General features: G+C 43.2%; 1 protein-coding gene across 1 annotated transcript in view; it reads right to left on the bottom strand.

Annotated features, from left to right (window-relative positions):
- Positions 1 to 21,369, bottom strand: part of SND1 (staphylococcal nuclease and tudor domain containing 1) — a 422,171-nt gene that overhangs the window by 253,293 nt on the left and 147,509 nt on the right. Inside the window, 1 exon segment of the mRNA NM_205784.1 lies at positions 14,809 to 14,898. Coding sequence (NP_991353.1) covers positions 14,809 to 14,898 — 90 coding nt within the window.

Here is a 21,369-nt window from a genome sequence, read left to right as displayed (position 1 = left end):
CAGAGATTCAAACCCACGTCTTTTTGCTTCCAAAAGTCCATATGCTAAACCACGACAAATAGCCAAAAATAGGATATTGACTAAATACTCAATTGATGTTAAATAATAAAAGTACTTCGTGTGTAAGAGTCTATTTAAATGATACAGGGAAACCATCATATTGAAGGTTACAAAACACTAAGTACCATATAATTATTAGCTAAGTTGAAAATTATGCAAATACCCAAATGCATAAAAAGAAGATTGGAATAATACATACTTAAGCATTAACAGATGCTACCCTGGGTGGTAGTTTCCTTTTGCTTTAACTTTTCTTTCAGAAATATTCTTTTTAGAGTGAATAAGTGTTGCTTTTGTCACTGATAAAACAGGCAGTATGTGTTATTTATAGCAAAGCAGCAAAAACAAAATACACTGTCATACCAAATGGACATTCTCCCCAATATTAGCTGAATTCATACTTACACTTTCAAGTAGAAAAATTATGGTCATAGAGAAAACAACAAAAACTCTTTAGTACTTTTAAGCACATAAATATGAAATACAAATGCAAAGATATCATTTTGGGCAATATATATGAAATTTTAACTATTTATGATACTAGTATTTGAAGAATATACACCCACAAACACATCTGTCTGTATTGGCCTAAAATACCTCTGGAAAAGATTTACAAGGAAATGATAATACTAGTTATTTCTGAGGAGGTAAACTGAACTGCTGAAGGACCAGGGTAGAAGGGAGCTCTTTGATTAATACAGCCTTTGTCAGCATTTTGAGTTTTCAATGTATTACCTACTCAATTAACACAAAAAGTAAGAGTAATGCAACCCCCCCCACACACACACAAAAATTAAAACAATGTTACTGACTTTCCAACAAATGCCTAAAAGATATGTTAACTAATTTAAGGGTCTGCCTATTTTATACAATAATTTGTCAAAAATATCCTGTGTTTCCATATTGGCTTTCCTGCCAAATGACTTCAAAATATCTGTTTCAGCAAATGAAACAACAAAGAGGATTTAGTTTCTTGATTTGACTTTGAAAGTCTTCAGGAGAAAATAAAAAAAGATGCATGGCTTTATCCATATACGTCCTTTCTAAAAATGAAACCTCCATCTATTTTTTTTAAAAAAGTAAAGAACATGTTATATAAAACAACCAAAAAATGTTTCAAATTATGGCTTCCTGGCTGTTTAAAAATTAAATTTAAAAAGTATCTTTGCCTTGCCATAGATACATATCAATGCAAAGAGGAATCTCTGCAAGAAAAGGAGGAAAGAAGAACCCGCAAATCAACCTGGACACACAGGGTGGAGGACAGGGCCAATGGCTTGGAGTCAGGGGAGAAACAAATCCAAATATCAATTGCAAGGAGGACCATGCAGAGAAGACACACGTTCCCAGATTTGGAAGCAGGTCCCAGGGTCAACCAAACAGTTTCCCTTTTCTTAACGAGTACAACACCCAAGCGCCTAGCAAGCACACACACACCCTGGCCCAGTCCTGGCCAGAAGGGGTGACCAACAGTATCTTCCTCATGCATGCTTTCCTTTTTCCAAAAACAGAGCAAGTGACGGTTCAAGCAGGTAATTTAAAATGTACACAGCATCACCTAGCCTGTTAAATTCTATGCTCATCCGAGACGGCCCAAGCCCAAGGAGAAACTGGAACCGCCAAGCAAACCAGGTGAACTTGTTCAGATAGAAGCTGATGCTTTGTCAGCTTTGATCATGGACCAAGTTCCATGCTGCTGGGAGGAAGAACAGAAACAAGAAAAGATGACATTTAGCAAATCACTTTTTCCCTCTTAAGGCCAGAAAGGTCCCAGGGATCCAGTGCAATGGCCAGGTCAGACAGCTCGGCAGATGGGCGTGTGAACTGGACCATGAGAGCCACCACAAGCTTGGGAATTCTGAAGCTGTTCGGGTTGTGGGTCTGAGCACCTCTGAGGAGGGGGATGGAAAATGGAAGGCAGAAGAGGCAGGAAGAAGGAAACCACCAGAAGGTTAGAGACAGAAGGAAAGGAAGAGGGAGTAGGTGTGTGAAAAGGAGAAAATATGAGAGGCTATCAATATCACATTCACTCTCAGAACGGCAAGAGAGACACAATAAATTTATCTAGACTTAGTGATCATATGACCATTTTCTCTTCAGAAACTGATTAGCGACCACCAAACCAGCAGCTCTGAAGAACAGCAACACGACTTATCCTTGTCTTTCATCTTCAAAAACCCTCCCATGCTGCGGAGTTCAAACCACACACCGCTTTTCTTCCCCATGGCTGGCACCGCCACTGGCAATGGAAGAAACTAGTAGAAAATGTGAAAAGGCTCTGGGCCGCCTCAAGGGGTCAGTCATTCTGACACATTTGGTTGCCAAAGCCATGTTCACCAAATGTAGCAAGCTGATGAACGATAGAAACAACCAGCTGAAGACACAGGTTCTGGAAAACGGAGCAAAGAGGCGCTATCCCCATTGGGAAAACTGTGACCCCAATCATAACAGTTTAAACTTTAAATTTCAGGTGAAAAGACAGAAAAAACACTCTGACCGTAACAGTAATATAAGTATAGCGGGAAAAGAATGAATTCAATCTCTGAGCTTTCTCTTACAGAAGCAGGAGTCTGGTAGGTTAAGGATAATTAAAGCCATGCCATACAGGGGGTAGAGATTTATCTTCACACATTTAAATGCACCTCTCAAATCTTGTGTTTTGGCTACTGCAGGTATTCACATTATATTGTTATTTGAAGCAAAATACGTCTTTGGTGCCAAAAAATTAAACTCAAAGGTCTATAAAAAGATCAAGTAGATCAATCAATTCAGCAAAAACAGGGCAAAAAATGTTCATTCTCCTTTTGCTGACAAGGAAATTAAGGACATAAAAGGAACCATAATCCAAAGTCATGGGGTTAAGTGAACAAGGACTAGGTGTACTTCACGTCTGTGGGTACCAGGTAATGGTGTTTTCGCACCTCTGACCCAGGCAAGGGAAATTAGCCTGCCTTTTTCCCTACCGGGAAAACTACACAGTGATCAGTATTTGGGTTGGCTGTATTTACAAGAAAACCCGAACAAACTTTTTGGCCAACCCAGGAGATGCCCATTACGTCAAAGAGTCTCATCAGAGATACCAGGATGACCAATGACCCTTTCTGAGTTCTTAAATACGATCTTACAAAGGCAGATTCCTTTGTATTTTACAGATCAAGAAAACAAGGCAGACTGGAAGAAAGAAAATCACCCCAAGTATAAGAATTTGAACACGCACAATCTTCAGCTGTGTATCGTTTGGCCTCTGAGGTCACAAAAACATCCCACCTGTTGATTGTGATGCAGGCTGATAACTGTGGATGCGGCCGCAGGGCTGCACTTGAGGTGCTAGTTTCTATTCACATCCCGAGGAGCTTACATGGGTCCAGCCTTTGTGCCCTACCCCAAAAGTTACTCCTAAGGCAGTGGGCTGCTTCCATCGCTTCCCTATACCTGCACACCTGAGGAGTCACAGCTGTTGAATTAAACCATGCCCATTTTACAAATGGAGAAACAGAGGCGGTGAGAATGCACAGACCATATGGTTGGTTAGGGATGCATCTCTCAGCTCTTAAGACTCACTAGGAGAGTAAAGAAGCTTCTGCGGCCGTCTAGCTGCATGTGGTAAGATTTCACTGCAACGTTCAACCAATTCCTAATCAGGGTCCGGGTCACTCCGCTATTTACTTCCTTCCTCTCCTCCTTTCCCTCGAGGTCTATATTAGAATGAGGTTAAGGGGTGTCAGAGGCTTACAGGCCCCCTATTGGGGGCCTCCAGCAGGAAAACCCCATGCTCAACTGGCCTCTCCTGCCCAACAGTCCTCTCCGCCTCCTCCTCACATCCAAGTTTAGCCTGACAGGCTCTGAGGAGCCGGGCTCAGCGGCAACCTGCCAGGCTATAAGGCAAGCCATACGTCGCAGAAATGGCCAAGTGGAGCCAGTCAGGGACTTATTTATTTCCAATTCATCTGGACTATTGTTCGGGAAGATGGACATTATGGAGCCCACGTCCCTGGGAACGAGCACAGCAGGCAGCAGTCAGGGGCCATCAAACATCTGTCATTTAGAGGTTTAAAATCGTAATGAAGGATTCAAGTGAAAAATATTCACTTACTGCTTACTAGTTGAGTAAGCCCCTCTGTCAAAAATTGTTTTTTTAAAGAGAACAAATTACAAATGCTGCATAGGTTTCAAAAGGACGCAGAAACGGCCCCAAAGTAGACCTCCCGAACCAAGGAGCGGCTGCTCCGGCTGCCTCAGGAACAGCCCCCGGGCACGCTGCCAGTCGGGGGGAGTCATCAGTTCATAACCACAACTCATATACAGGAAAACACACGAGAAACATCCTCATTCTACCTATTTGTAAGGCCATGGTTTTTATGTGTCAGACAGAGCTACGCCTGAAATCTCTTTGGAGTGGGGCTCGAGGTCTATATTAGAATGAGGAAATTGAAGAAGACAGGTGACAGAAAAACCATCTGCCTAGCTCAGAGCTATGCGATGAGCTTTCTACATCCCTTCTCTATATCCAAAGACTTCCGATTTTTAAGAACTGCCAGGTGGAGGACAAATTCCACTGCTTCTGTAGACTTATTACTGGGGGATCCTAATGTGATTCCTGACATCAGGAGCTGAGAGCTGAAGAAAAAGGTCAGACAGGCTCTTTGCCTGATAGGGGTGAGGGAGGGAGGTCAGACCTGGGAACGGATACTCCAGAAACCAGCACAGGGGAATGACAGGGTGGAGTGGCCCCAACATTACATGGGGAGCCAGGAATAGAGGACCGTGCTAAGATCCTTACAGAAAAAGAAGTGTGAAGGCAGGAAGCTGTGAAAGGGCTCGGCACGTCGATGCAAGGGTGAGAAGTTCTTTGTGATGTATCATATGGAGGGTAGAGTAGGAAGTGAGACTGGAAATGGAAACATCCCTAAATGACATTATGATATTTTATACACAACCAGCTTTCTTTTCTCTTCATTTAAGGAGGCAGGAGCTTTCCTGCAGGCATCTGGGTACACGAGAGTCTGTGAGGTGACCATGACTGTGAACACAGAAAGCAATTCTGACAGCAGTGTGAAAGATGGCAGAGACTAGAAGGAGCAGATCTGCTTAAGACACAGTTGCAATAACTGGGAGATAAGGAGCATACAGACTCATAGCCATGGGTAACACTGAGTAAAGGAAGATTTGGAAGTGATAACTATGGCAGATTGAGGTGAACTTGGGATGGGGAGATTGCCAATACTAAAGTTTGGGATGATGGCTGGGTGGTGACAATATTTAAGACCACCAAAAGGTACTAGGAGAAGGCAATGGCAACCCACTCCAGTACTCTTGCCTGGAAAATCCCATGGGCGGAAGAGCCTGGTAGGCTGCACTCCATGGGGTTGCTAAGAGTCAGACACCACTGAGCGTCTTCACTTTCACTTTTCACTTTCATGCATTGGAGAAGGAAATGGCAACCCATTCCAGTGTTCTTGCCTGGAGAATCCCATGGGCGGGGGAGCCTCGTGGGCTGCCACCTATGGGGTCGCACAGAGTCAGACACGACTGAAGCGACCTAGCAGCAGTAGCAGCCAAAGGTACCAAGGCAGTTTGTGGGCAGAGAAGAAAACCATATGGAAGCCAAAAGCTACATTTTGGACCTAATAGCTGACACCTCTCTCCTGGCATCTCTATCTGGGGATCCAGTGTTCAGCAGTTGGAAGTACATCTGAAGGCAGAGAAAGAAGCAAGGGGTGGAAATATTCATATGTAACAGGCCGCTGAAGCCACTGAGCGCATGAGGTCACACAGCAGGTGGAACCTCTCCTGTCTCTGAAAGACAACTATGATCCGTATAATTCACATTAATATTAATCCAATCTTGCCAAGAGACATGTTTCTTATCTCACCAGATATTCAAATCTATTCTTATTCAACTTTGCACATTTTGATGTAATCTTATCGCAGTTAGACTGTAGGCAGCTTGTGACAGAGATGATACTCTATTCACATTTTACCTCCCAAAAGGTACCCAACCATCATGTGGCTTTTCTGGACTATTAGTTCCATGAGACCAGATGTTTTTAGGGTTTGAACCCCAATGTCTGGAACAAGGTGTGGTATGGAGTAGTTGCTCAAGAACTATTTGCTGAATAATACAAATGAGTTGATTTCACCAGGCTTCCTCTTCTGGCTTTCTTATACGATCAAGTGATGAGGCATGATCAAAGCTTTAGGGGCTCAGTCCTCAAAGAGAATAAGCCTATTCAACCTTTGTCTTCCGAATAGGGCCATCTACTCATTAGCCCAGCCCAGTCCAATCACTTTTTACAGCCAGAAGAGGAGGGAAGGCAAAGCCACAGAAAAACTATCCAGTCCAAAAAGACTAGATTGAAGACAAAAACTGAGATTCCTATAGTGACAGGAGAAACTCAGGCACAGCTCCCCGTGGCACACACCTACGCAAGTGACCTGTTTCACGTGGCACTGCAGACCAGGCCTCTGCTAATTATTCCTAATGTCCTATTCATCAGCCTTAAATGGGATGAGCATAGTTCATCAAAAGCTCCTGCCAGAATGATTTCTCCCAGGGTGTGCCATATTTCAAAATGCTAATGATCAAAGTCGAAATGATAGAAGCCCTGTGACTATAGCAGCCTTCTTAAGTAGACATCAGCACTGATTCTTCAAGGAAGGGAAACAAGGCAGAAGTCTTCGGGTGAGCCTGCCAACAACACTAGAAATGTGCTCAAGTAATGGCTGTCGTAGTCATCTTTTAGTCGCTAAGTTGTATCTGACTTTTGCAACCTCAGGGATGGTAGCCTGCCAGGTTCCTCTGTCCATGGGGTTCCCCAGGCAAGAATACTGGAGTGGGTTGCAATTTCCTTCTCCAGGGATCTTCCCCAATCAGGGATCAGACCCACATCTCCTGCACTGGCAGATGGATTCTTTACCACTGAGCCACCAGGGAAGCCCAAGTATTGGTTATTCTGTATCGACTGTCAGCTGGTCTGGAGATCACAGGCATTAAAGCCTGGGAGAAGAAAGGAGGGAAAGAAAAAAATGCAAGAAAGACAAGACAGGCAGGGGGTCAGAGGTGAAAGAACATCAACATAAAACCCCAACTGATGGAATACTTTTCAAAGGAGCTTATCACTAAACTACAAAACTTAAAAATGAGAACTCCAGTCAGGAGTCAATTGGCCAGACAGACGAAGATGTGTCACTTACATCTCCATCTCCACTGTCCTATGCCCTTCCATCTGTGTCTTACCCTCTTCTGATGAGAGCATGGGTCTTTGGGTTTTGACCCTACCCTAAACCAGTAGGATCTCATTGTAACCCATCACATCCTTAAAGACTATTTCCATATAAAGTCACATTCTAAGGTTCCAAAACGACACGAATTCTAAGGGGACACTACTCAGCCCACTGCACCTATCATCATGAAACCACCAGGAAAGACTGTCCAAGCCAGCGGTCCTTATAGGGTAGAACTGCAATGCTTAGCCACATGCCAGTGCAGGAGACCCAAGAGACACAGGTTTGATCCCTGGACCAGGAAGATCCCTGGAAGAGGGCATGTCCACCCACTCCAGTATTCTTGCCTGGAGAATCCGATGGACAAAGAAGCCTGGCGAGCTACAGCCCATGGGGTCTCAAAGAGTCGGACACAACTGAGCACACACAGGAATATCTGAAAGCTTGCCAGAGGAAAGAAAACTAGTCAATGGAAGCAAGAAGGCAGTTCTAGGTATCAACAAAAGACCTTGATTCGGTAAGAATAAAACCTTTGCTCAGATTTTAAATGCATTAAAACAAGGAGCACATAGCCTTTGAGCTCACAACCGTATGACCTCAATTATGAAGCCCTAAGATACCACTTGGGAGAAGGCAATGGCACCCCACTCCAGTACTCTTGCCTGGAAAATCCCATGGATGGAGGAGCCTGGTAGGCTGAGGTCCATGGGGTCGCTAAGAGTCGGAGACGACTAAGCGGACTTAGCAGCAGCAGCAAGACGCCACTTGAGTCACCCAACTGTAATGAATTGGAGGAATTTCCACCTTGCTGTTAAGTCACGTCAGTTGTCCCTGGGATTCTCCAGGTAAGAACACTGGAGTGAGTTGCCATTTCCTTCTCCAATGTGTGAAAGTGAAAAGTGAAAGAGAAGTCGCTCAGTCGTGTCCGACTCCTTGAGACCCCATGGACTGCAGCCTACCAGGCTCCACCGTCCATGGGATTTTCCAGGCAAGGGTACTGGAGTGGGGTGCCATTGCCTTCTCCGGAATGTCCACCTTAGAACCAGACAATTGTGCATACTACCCTCTTGTATACCCACAAGTTGTTCCATGTCCTTAGGGAAGATACTCAAGCAACTGGAAATACTAGCCTAACTCTCTGGACACATCAAAAACAGAGGCCACAGAAAGAAATCTTAAAGGGTCTATGCCTAAAATTTGGACTCACTACTTTGGAATGATGTCTGATTTTGCAAATATACCAAAATCTTTCTTCCTAGAAACTTTATATGTACTATCCCTATACAAACCCTTAGAAGACGAAACTACTAGGGAAAAAATATTGTGAGAAAAGATAAAAAGAGTTGGGTTTGCTTCCCAACAGAGCACGTCTGGGTAGTCTCACTTTACTCCCTTCCACACACTGTAAGATATTCTGTACATTACCACTGAGCCCAAGCTCAAAAGAATCTATTCGCTGTAAACCAGGAGGTATAGGAAGTTGGAAGATTTGCAATTCAGCACATTTTATAGGTTTTTTTGGCACACAAGGGTTATTTTTAAAGTAGGGAAAAAAAGCCTGTCCTCTCCCTACCCCCAAACACAGCTGAGCTGATTCAGCACAAATCTCCCCCTAAAATAAAAGCCCAGTTTGCAGAGAACAGGCATGGAAAGTTCCAGCCCTAAGGACGATATTTCAGAATCTTGGGTGAAAAGATCAGGAGTGGGTGGCTTAAGACAAGCCAACTGACAATCAGTTATAAATATAAGGACTCTCACCAGAACCTACGAGCAACCTGGGAGTCCAGGGAAGAAGGTCTTTAAACCCAGTAAGGTCTAACAGTACCCAGAGACAGGAGATCTTGAGGATCCTGGTATCTAATAAACCATTTCCCACAGGTAAGCCTACAGAAGAAATTTTCAGGAATGCAGTTTCAATTTCTGGTTTCTTCATTTATATAAGACGTCCTTTCTGAAAAAGGCATAAGAATATACTTGATACAAATACCACACTTCACCAAAGAGCTACATGCTCAGCTCAACACCCTGACGGTCTCTAAATCACAGAGGTACTCTGCCGCACCTACAGATAAAACAAAACCAAGAGCTCATCAAGAAGAGCTCTCAAGTGGCAGCCAGGAGAATGTTACCTTGCTGGGAACAACTGAGTTTCCAGAAACCCTACAGTCATTTCTGTTAATTACCTACACCAGACAAGAGAGCTGATGAGTTCAGCCAAGAGGTCAATGGCATCTCCAATGACCCTTGGTCTCCTGTGGTGCACTGACACGCTCTCGTCCCGTACAAGTGGGAGAAGTCTTACTCGGAAAAGGTATGGTCAGAAAATACGAGCCAATTCAAAACATCTCGATTTGGTGAATATCTTCAGCCATTTATTCAAAAAATTTACAGCCACACTGATGGTAACAGCTGGCACTGAGAAGGCAAGGACAAGCAACCTCACATAAACCTGTCAATTTAAATCACAATGCATTCTCAACCCTAGGGCCTGTTTTGATCATTAATGTAGAGGACTTTTCCATGGCGTGAGTGAATCACATTAATATGAAGTGAAAAATGTGGAGATGACAAAGGAAATGTTTATAAAAACCAAACTAAATTGCATCAGATGTAATTAAGAACAAGAATCCCCAGACTGCCAGCTTTGTACTTAACACAGGGGATTAACTTAGCACACAGCAGAAGTATTTTTGCGACGCAGCCTGTGAGAAGAATAAATGAATTCTCAAGGAAGCCCCACGCCCTTGAAGAGCACCCACCAGCTGAATTGAGTGCCACGTCGGCTGAGGGTGGCAAGCCTCAGGGTCCCATGCTCACACAGGGACTGGAGCACTGAGTGTGTTCCTCAACCTGCGGGGGGCCCTGCCGAAGATTAAAAAAGAAAAAAGTAACCTGCCCTTTCCCTTCTCCCAGAAGCCTCACCTCTGCCAGAAGATAGAAGAGAAAGTAAAATCGAGCTCCACACTGGCTTAACACTGTTTGCTATGACCTCACATTGTCTGTGGAACTGAAGAAGATCATGTAATCTGACACGGGCTTCTCGGAGGAGCAATCTGAGGAAACATCATTTCACAGGGACATCTCAAAGACTCATGAGATAATGTCTAGAGGGCTGAAGGCATTCAGAGGGTTGATCCCTGGTGCTCTGACCACCTGCGGCTATCTGTGGACAAGGATGCTGTGGCAGCAGAGAATCAACTTCTCACAGCAGGTAGGGTGTTATACACAAGGACGGTCATGCCCCCAAAGCACCCTGACCCTGGCCATCTACACACCAGTCAGTACACACAAGAGGAAAGCAGGCCTTTCCGGACGCCCTTTATCATCAGAATCATCATTAAGAGCATGGACATCTGGGGTAAGTTTCGGTTTCTATGTCTATAAAACAGGAATGATACATATATCTTTCAGGGCAGAGGTGAAGATATTAAAAAGTGAAAACAAAATTCAGTGTCTACCAGGAACAACCAACTCAATAAATGACAGCTCTAAATTTTTAAGCTAAAATGAGCATTATATGAAGTGCTATAAAACAATACATACAATATGTATGTAGCATACATACATATTGGAATGGCATGAAAATCATGCACAGGTAGCCACTGAAGAACAAATGAGCTGTATCTTCTATAGTCGACTTAGACATTCAGAATATTTTATCCCAGAGAAGCAAGGCTATTAACAGTGGTTGGGTTGCCAGCCTGGCTCATAAAAGTACATTAACTCAGAATAGAGATAATATCATTTACATACTATACCAACCATTCTAAAAAGTGAGAACAGATTTTTCATGAGGTTCAGTCTTGAACCTGCTGGAATTGTTAAATCTGGCACACACAGAAATCATTCCCACCCACACCCCCAAAAAAGCATGACCCTCAAGTAAAATAGGCTTCCAAAAAAAGAACAATCTAAAGTAATAATTCCCTAATTTATAGCCAATAACTTTTCAAATGCCTGCATTTATCAAGAAAATTACCTAATTTTGAGTGCCTAAAAAGAGTCTGCATAGTTTACAGAACAAATTTTAATGACATAAAAAGCACACAAATTCAGCTACTGGTTTACAAATGTGCCTCATTCCCCAATTTACTTATTCAATGAAAACAGTGGTGAAATCTTTAGGGAATACATGAACTGGTGGAGGGTAGGGGTGGGGGTAGAACTTCTAGAGACAGGACAGCCTGGACTGAGCAACTTTCTACTGCCAGGGCTGAAGCTTCATCACTTTTTGGAATTTCATTTCATCCACCATTTCTGACCCTTCAATGGTCTAAACAAGTTACAACTTTGAACACAATGGTTCCCATGGTGACAAAAATTCCACAATCAAGGGATAGAAGTTACAGTGATTCACATGTCATTTGTAAATGTTGTATTAAACAGATTAAAAAATATTTAGAGATTCTATGAAATAGCTGTGGAAAATTCCAAATGAAGATTCCCAGCTACCATCACCTTATTCCACTGAGAGTAAAATGACTTAGACATACAAACTCCTGCTTTCCTAGGGCTGACAATCTCTAAATATTAAGGAAAAAAAATACACAGAGAAAGAAACTGTTCTTGCGATTAGATGAGGACTGTAGCTCTGATTCTCTTAGAAGGGCATCACAATCTCATCATCTTACACAAAGTAAGGATGCCATTCTGGAAAACTACAGGACATGCTGAAGTTACCAAGGATCCCATGTGTCCACTACACTGGGACCATGAAGAACCCCAGAAGAAATCAGTGAGACAGTTCTCTCCTCCATGCATATTCCCTGAGTCAAATCTGAGTGAATGCACAGATGGCAGATGGTAAACGGGGGGATGGGGAGGGCATTCGACCAGGCAGTGTGGCAATTCAGACAGCTTCCGAAACTCTTCCAGGATATACACATCTTCTAACTCTTCCTCAAACCACACAAAACACAAACGCACACAAATATATACTCTAACACAAGCGCATACTCATTTTGTGGAAGTGGGTATCAGGTAACACCCAAATCTGGGCAAGGGCAAATTAGTTGCCCATGGATTACATCTCTTGACCTCACCTGAAAAAGTCAGGCTATGCTAGATTCTACATGAAAGCAGTATCACTAAACAAAACAAAATCTTAATAGGCATCTGGAAAAACATGAATGACTAGTTTTATGGCAGATTCTCATCCATCAGAGAGGAAAGGCAAATAATATTCCCAGCTCCCAAAAGATAAAACCAAGACTCAGAGAGGTGCCTGGTTACTTTAATTAAGGCATTTAGCCAGAATTAAATCTGGGGAGTGAACCAAAGTGCATTTCCATAACTGAAATGGAGGCCACTGAATCTAACAAAGCACTGCACCACTTTACCTTCAATCTTATTTCTCTACATTCTAGAAATCCCTCCAAACTGTCTTATTATAGACTCTCTGGGATGGTCAAATAATAGTCTGGGCAGAGAAGATGATTTTTACCTCCATTATCTTGCTTAAGCTGTGACAGGCAGCCCTAATCAGCTTCCGTGCACACGGGCACACACAGGCCCGCATGCACCCTCTCGGTGCCTCTTAATCACTACATGCTGCTGCAGAGGTCTGAAGGGAATTGGCAGAAATGTGTGATGATGTGCGGGCCACCCCCTTGAGGCAGCCACTGCCCTGTCTGTTCCCAGACTCCAGAGCACATGGGTGTTTGCTGTTGCAACTGATGCGCCCAGAAGACAGGCAAGTGGTTTCAGGTGGTGAGTCAGAAAAGCAGTTTGCATCAGGAATGTTCTAGCCCAGCAGAGCTGAGCTGCGTCCTTCTCCCTATGTGGGGATACAGTATTCATCATTTATACAGTGTCACCATGGGGGACAAAACTTGGGCTCAGCACAAACAGAATCCAATCAACTCTGATGCAGAGGCACCAGTAAATGAGGTTTCTCCCACCAAGAAGGAGACTAATTGCTTAAGAATTGCCACCAAATCTGACACTGGAGGTTAGTCCTTTTATCCTGAGACGGAGGACTTTACAAAGGCCCAGCAGGCACACAGTGTTTGAGAGCAGGGCCCTGGACTAACCTAAAACCATTTAGCAGCTGCTACCCTGAGCTGTGATCTATGCTCCCAGAGATGAAGCAGAATCCGGGAGGGCAATATTCAAACCAAGCAGGTGGAGGCCATAACACAGGCCACACAACTGGCTGCCCACGAAGTGAATATGCACTGCCACCCCTTTCAATGTGATTCTTGGATGGATTTCAATAGATATGCATATGTATCGGGGCTGGCGGGGTGGGGAATAGGATTCCTTGCTTGTCTCTATGCCATTGTTTATGAGCCAGTAAATGAGTGATATGGTATCAACTTGGTGAAATAGAGATGTTAGACATTCGATCAGATAACAGGAGATCTAGAAATTGAAAGAGGCTTAAAGCCATCATTTGCACTACACTTCATGAATGAATACAACATTCTGTCAAGTTTTATACAATGACAAATGAGCCTATTTTCTGAAGGAACCTGAGGAGATTTAATACTCATGTTAGGGAACCCAGTTTGCTGTCTCTGCCTCAAAATTAGCAATTTCATCTTATGCCCAGCTTCAAAATCTCTTGTTATAATTTATCATTCTAGTGACTATGGTTTATAATAAAATGGCTTATATTTATATTTATTTTTACACTACTTTGACAAACCTCTCACAACTCCCATCATTTAAAAACCTGCATGAGGTAAAGAATGCTAATATGGCTTCGACATGCTGAGGCCGGACTTAGAACCATGGCCTTTCTTAACCCACAACAAAAGTTGGCCAAAAACATAACATTTCCTGGAAGAATTCCCACCAAAACAAAGTAAGGAGAAGACAAATCACAGTCCTCCATAAATTTCTCTCAATTACCAAAGGAAATACTCCAATTCATTCCCTCTCTTTACCCAGGACACAAAGAAATGCCCGGCACAGGCAGGGTGGGGAGGTCAAGGAAAGTCAGGGGAAGATCAGAGGTTAATGATCCGCTTGACAGAACAGCAAGTTCTGCAGCTTCTAGAACATTCTGCTCTGACAACCCAAGGAAATGCCCTCTGAGGGCCTCCAGGCTCCACCAGAAAGTCTCCCCAAGAACCACCAGGAAACCATGCTCTCTTCCCCACCAAGGCAGGCTCCCTCTTCTCCACAGAAACACGGAAAGCAGTAAAGAGCAGCCACCTTCTTTCCCTAGCAAATCCCAGAGCCCCAACTTTTAATGGAGGTGGCTGGAGAGAAGCAGAGAGCCAAGTGAATGGAGCTCAGGGCAACATGCAATTACTGAAACTGGAATTGAGCCGGGACCCTGGAAAGAACTCGCCGTGAGCGCCTTGGCAATCACACTGTGGTCAGGGCCCCAATTTTAGAATTCTCCCGAGGGATGTCACTTCCTGAGACAGAGGCACTCCTCTCTTTGTATCAAAGCAAAATCGCTTGACTTGGGGGAGGCAAGTCATCTATCTGCCGGTCTTTGGGATTCCGTCACAAGGGCCCAGCTTAAAACAACACACAACTATTCGCAAATAGGTTTCTGTCATCGCTTACCTTCTTCCCAATGAGCTTCTTCCGCAGAAATTCCCGGGCTTCAAACATGTAGGGAATGTCATAGAGGGGACGGAGTTTCTTGTTCTTATCCTTAAAGCAAAATAAAATATCACATCAGGAATGGGAAATCAAAGCAAAAACTGAGACAGGAACACAGCCAAGAGCACAAGATACAGACAATGCACCTGAAGGAGGCTCTACCTTCCAGTATGACAAATATTGAGTAACTGCTGGATATATAGTGAGTGATTAAGTATTTGGTTGCTTTACAGGGAACAAAATTATCTTTTACAAATGACAGGCTCAAAAATAAGCAATGAATTGTTTATGCAACAGGAAACAACCTAAATGTTCCTCAACAGGGAAACAGCTATCTAAACTGCAACATAAAAGCAGCTCACTGAGTTATCAGGGACCTTCTAACATTTACAGATATACTATAAATCTCATTCTATTACTCTATAAGCCTTTATTAAGCACGTACCAACTATTAGCCCCAGACAAAGCACTATGTAAATGTATGTTATAATCCTGGACTTAAAATCCTTGTAACCTAACAATAATACTAACAGAAATCCTGTAACTATGAAGTAACATGAAGCAGTTTTGAATAAGTGCTGAATTATGTGATACAGACGAGGGACTAAGTGCTATTAGAATTCAGGGAAGTGGAAAGAAAGAAATAATCGGGAGATGTTTCATTGACAAGGTGGGACTTAACATGAGTTTGCAGGATAGGAATGAACTAGGAAGAAAACTAGAGATGGGGAAAAAGGCAAGACAAGCAAAAGTAGAGAGGCAGGCTGCTGCTGCTGCTAAGTCGCTTCAGTCGTGTTCAACTCTGTGCGACCCCAGAGACGGCAGCCCACCAGGCTCCCCCGTCCCTGGGATTCTCCAGGCAAGAACACTGGAGTGGGTTGCCATTTCCTTCTCCAATGCATGAAAGTGGAAAGTGAAAGGGAAGTCGCTCAGTCGTGTCCGACTTCTAGCGACCCCATGGACTGCAGCCCACCAGGCTCCTCCATCCATGGGATTTTCCAGTCAAGAGTACTGGAGTAGGGTGCCACTGCCTTCTCCGAGAGAGGCAGGAACAAACCGTATTTCAACAAATAATGCAATCAATCCCTTCGTTATTTCTTGGAGCTCAGACTGCCCCCAAAAGAGGTGTTTTGAGCAAAACAACTGAGATGAAGAGAGAGGGTCCAGATAAAGGCAACATACCTGGGAACTGAGACGTGAGAACTAGTTTAAGAAATGAATTAACAGCACCTGACAGGGGAATGGACAGAGGGGATAAAGGAGAAGGAATCTGAGAAGTTTGGGGGTGGGGTAGGACAGGGTATGCAGGACTAGAGCATGTGAATAAGAAACTGGGAGATGCTGGCTAGATTGGTTGGTATGATTAATGCTTCCCCCCGCTAGCCCCTTGAGTTCCATGAGAACAGAGATCATGTCCATTTCTATTGTCCTCTGTGACCCCAGACCCAAGTATATAGTACCTCTCTTATAGTATATATTCAAATACTTGGATGTACTAACAAAAGAAACATGCAGAATGATATATGAGAACAAGCATGCCATCTGCATGAACAGATATTTGGAGAAAAAAAAATCAGAGAAAATTAAGCAATAACCTCCAACCCAGATGCATGTCACTGCTTCCCATTCTGTGTGATTAGTCCATCTGGGCTCAAGTTTGCTTTGCCATCTCTTATACACCTGACACAAGACCTCTATGTACTTCATTCTGTACTTCAAGTATTCAAATTACGTTCTCTTAAGCAGCCAACTACACTCAAATTAAGAACACTTATCATTTTCATCCTGAGGTCAAAGGCATCAAAATAGAGGTTTTCCCCTAGACCCAAAGAAAGACTTGGCCTCTAGAACACATCATTTAAACATTTCAGTTCACTGATATCACCAAGAATATGCACAATTCTTTGAGTTCAAGCTTCATATGTACCAACTGTCTTCTCATTTCTCTGGCTTAAAAAATAAAGGCAGCAGGATCACTGCAGTGCCCCTCAAAGAAGTGAAGACTCCTTCAGAATTGAAGGTGGGTGTTCTCCACTTTTGCGAGTTGAGGTATGAGAATCTACACACTCTGAATAGGAACAACTTGGATTTCTAAACTCTGATCAAGTCATATGGTGGCATGACTGCTGCCTAATAAGTATAGCCCTAAACATGAACTTCTTTAAAGAAATAATCCAACACTGAGTTTTCCTTAGAGTGGGTCACTGTTGAGAAGCCCTAAAGTAGAGTTTATGACAGCACTATTCATAGTGTAAGAAAGATTGCTAGACAGAAGATACTAGGTGTCAGTAATGAACAGAATTTTAAATAAAGACAAAAATCAATGATTATCAGAATTGGCCATCAGGAGCAAAACAGTCCCAATGTATTCATATTATTCCCCTAGCAATACAGGGCAATCTATTTGGGGAGGAGGTATGTGATTACCAAGTGAACATTTGCTTTTTTTTTAATGACATAAACAAAATAACCAAAATTTCCCTTCCACAGCCTTAGGATATGCCATAGAACCTGACATCAGAAGCTTACCCTACTTATTCTGAAACACCACCAAGGTAAAGGCAAGGTTCCCTGACTGGAACTCCAAAATGAGGAATGGTAAGAAACAGTTTCAATAAGCATTTCAAATAAGGGCCATGGGATGACACACACCTCAATGTGTGAACACGGCAGCCTGAACAAGAAAGGGGCTTGACAGAACTGGGCTGAGCCTAGACACTCTCAGAAGAAGAAAACAGTACATCAAACATCCCAATAAAAAGCAGGGCAACTTGAGTCTGATTCTATGTCTCTGATGAACCTAGGAAAGAACTAATAGCACAAGCAGAAAACAAGATACCACAAGTGAAAACAGAATGATCTTGTTACTCTAACCCTTCAGATCTAGTAGCTATTGACATCTGTAAACATCTTACAAGAGAGATATTAGAAGTCCCTAAGAAACTACAAAATAAAAGCAATTCCTCCAAATTACCAGGTACACAAAAGCCTTTGAAATCTCTAAGAGGCAATTGAGGTATGGAATGTATTCTGAGAAAACAAGACGTTAGCCGAATCTTGCCTGCTAAAATGGACTGTCTAGTTTAGATTCTAATCTACATGGAAATGCTTTTTCTAAAAAAGAAATAAATAAATAAAAACAGAAAAGAATGCTTGATTTTTCTGGTGGGCGGATAATACACAAACCAGTATGTGCTGTAATCACTGTTCATCCTGAGAAGTGACTATGTAGGCCTGGCAATGACTCCCATTATAGGTAACTTCAATCATTTTACCTCTTCTTGGCTGGGGAAGGAAGCCCAATATCAGCATCTCAGCATCCAAAGACATGCCCGGCATCCTCCCCCACCCTCAGGATCTTACCTTCCTAAAATGAGGTCTCTGGTCAACACTCATCTAGAGGGAACAGAAGGGATCACTAACACGACTAAGTGACTAACACACACTAATGAAGGTCTTTATTCTCAACCCCATCGCAGGCCTGAATTTTATCCAGCCCATCTTGCAGCCAAAAAGCTGTAGCCAAAGATTTTGCTGGACCCAAGGATCCTGGGGGAACTCTTAAAACAAGGCTGAATAAACACAAACCATGAACAGATTGATAAATGTGACTCCAGTAAAATTTTAGAGTTCTTTACTAAAAGGCATCATGAACAAACCGATGGGCCAAAGCACAGACTCAGTAGCTGATAAGCGAAACGGATAAAGAAAAAGGCAGAACCAGGTGAGAGAGAACTGGAATACTGAGCCACAGGCATTAACTTCTCAGTGAGGCTTACCCTCATCACATTACATTTTAACAGACTCAAAAGAGGTATGGGATGCAGTCATCTGGAGAAAGGCAGAAAGGACAGCCAGTGCAAAGGCCTTGAGTTAGGAGATGTCTGGTGGGTTGAAGGAACAGCAGAGGCATCACTGTGGCTACAGCAGAGAGCAAGAGGGAAGAACAACAGACAAAGACACGTCTGACTTAACATCTAAAGGAATTACTTTAGCTACTGTGCTCAGAACAGACACTAAAGCAAAGAAAGGAGAAAACAAAGGAAGACTGATTAGGAGATTATGGCATTAATCTCGGTGGGAAATGATGGTAGATTACATCAAGAAGGAGCAGTAAGAGAGTAAGAAGTGGCTGAAGTGAAGTTGCTCAGTCATGTCTAACTCTTTGTGACCCCATGGACTGTAGCCTACCAAGTTCCTCTGTCCATGGGATTTTCCAGGCATTAGTACTGGAGTGGACTGCCATTTCCTTCTCCAGAGGATCTTCCCAACCCAGGGATTGAACCTGGGTCTCCCGCAATGTAAACAGACACTTCACTGTCTGAACTGGTGGTTCTAATCTGGGAATATTCTGAAAGTGGGTAGATGAAATGTGAGAAGAGAAAAAAAGGAGAAGTCAAGCATGAGCAAAGGTAAAGGAGTAACTGGTGGGGTGGTGGGTTTATCACATGAGATGAGGAAGACCACAGGTAGAGAGAGGGGGATAAGAACAGGAGTTCAATTACGGGCACGCTAAACTCTCAAGTTGAGGTGTTGCATGGGTAGTGTGGGTTTGGATAAAAGCTCCGAGCTGGTAATTTACATTTGGGAGTGGTTAGCATATAGGTGCAGGGAAGGCAATGGCACCCCACTCCAGTACTCTTGCCTGGAAAATCCCATGGATGGAGGAGCCTGGTAGGCTATAGTCCATGGGGTCGCTAAGAGTCGGACACGACTGAGCGACTTCCCTTTCACTTTTCACTTTCATGCATTGGAGAAGGAAATGGTAACCCACTCCAGTGTTCTTGCCTGGAGAATCCCAGGGACTGGGGAGCCCTGTGGGCTTCTGTCTATGGGGTCGCACGGAGTCGGACACAACTGAAGCAATTTAGCAGCAGCAGCAGCAGCAGCATATAGGTGGTATTTAAAGCAAAGAGACTGAGAAGCACAGAGGACTGGGGCATTTTAACATTAAAAGATAAGGAGTAAGTGAAGGAATGAAAAACAGGAGACTGGGAAGGAGCAATCAGCGATCTCAGCAGGACAAAGGACCAATGTTTCGTCCAAGTCAAAGAAAAAAAGTGAACTGAGGAGGGAAAGACCGGCTCTATCAACATACGAGGCAAGTGACTAAGATCCACTTGGATTAAGCTGAGTGTGGGTCATCCGTAACCTGGCAAGATTAATTATGGTGAAGCAGTAGGGAAGCCTGATGGGAACTGGGAATGGGAAGAGAAAAAGTGGACAAAGTGAGTACATGTGATACTTCAGAAAGTTCTGCTACAAAACACAAAGACATTATGTGGTAGCTGGCAGAGGAAGCAGGGTGAAGAGAGAGGTTTCGGTTTCTGGTTTTAGAGGGAAGAAATCATAGGCACAGTTCCCATGGAAAGCCAGTAAGTGATAATGCAGAATGAAGAGCATAGAACTGTTAACGCAATGTCTTTACATAGGGAAGGAGGGGGTGGCTTTTCACAGGAGCTCCAATAATTCACCCCAAAGTGTGTGGATGCAGATACTGTTAGGTGGGTACGCGTGGTAGTGAGAGTAGTCGGAATCATCAAGAGAAACAATCCAACAGAAAAATTGGCCAAGAGGTATGAATAGGCATTTCACAAAGAATGGCAGCGAGATCATAAGGCAGTTCTATTTCCAGTTTTTTGAGGAATCTCCACACTGTTCTCCATAGTGGCTGTACTAGTTTGCATTCCCACCAACAGTGTAAGAGGGTTCCCTTTTCTCCACACCCTCTCCAGCATTTATTGCTTGTAGACTTTTGGATCACAGCCATTCTGACTGGCGTGAAATGGTACCTCATAGTGGTTTTGATTTGCATTTCTCTGATAATGAGTGATGTTGAGCATCTTTTCATGTGTTTGTTAGCCATCTGTTTGTCTTCTTTGGAGAAATGTCTATTTAGTTCTTTGGCCCATTTTTTGATTGGGTCATTTATTTTTCTGGAACTGAGCTATAGGAGTTGCTTGTATATTTTTGAGATTAGTTGTTTGTCAGTTGCTTCATTTGCATGGTACATATACACAATGGAGTATTACTCAGCCATTAAAAAGAATACACTTGAATCAGTTCTAATGAGGTGGATGAAACTGGAGCCTATTATACAGAGTGAAGTAAGCCAGAAAGAAAAACACCAATACAGTATACTAACGCATATATATGGAATTTAGAAAGATGGTAACAATAACCCTGTATATGAGACAGCAAAAGAGACATTGATGTATAGAACAGTCTTTTGGACTCTGTGGGAGAGGGAGAGGGTGGGATGATTTGGGAGAATGGCATTGAAACATGTATAATATCATATATGAAACAAGTCGCCAGTCCAGGTTTGAGGTACGATACTGGATGCTTGGGGCTGGTGCACTGGGATGACCCGGGGGGATGGTATGGGGAGGGAGGAGGGAGGAGGGTTCAGGATGGGGAACACATGTATACCTGTGGCGGATTCATTTTGATGTATGGCAAAACCAATACAATACTGTAAAGTTAAAAAATAAAATAAAATAATTAAACAAACAAACAAGA

Source organism: Bos taurus, chromosome 4 (assembly GCF_002263795.3).
Source record: "Bos taurus isolate L1 Dominette 01449 registration number 42190680 breed Hereford chromosome 4, ARS-UCD2.0, whole genome shotgun sequence".
In the NCBI taxonomy this organism is placed as follows: Eukaryota; Metazoa; Chordata; class Mammalia; order Artiodactyla; family Bovidae; genus Bos; species Bos taurus.
Note: the sequence above shows the minus strand (reverse complement) of the source record. Positions and strands in the feature narration are given on the sequence as shown.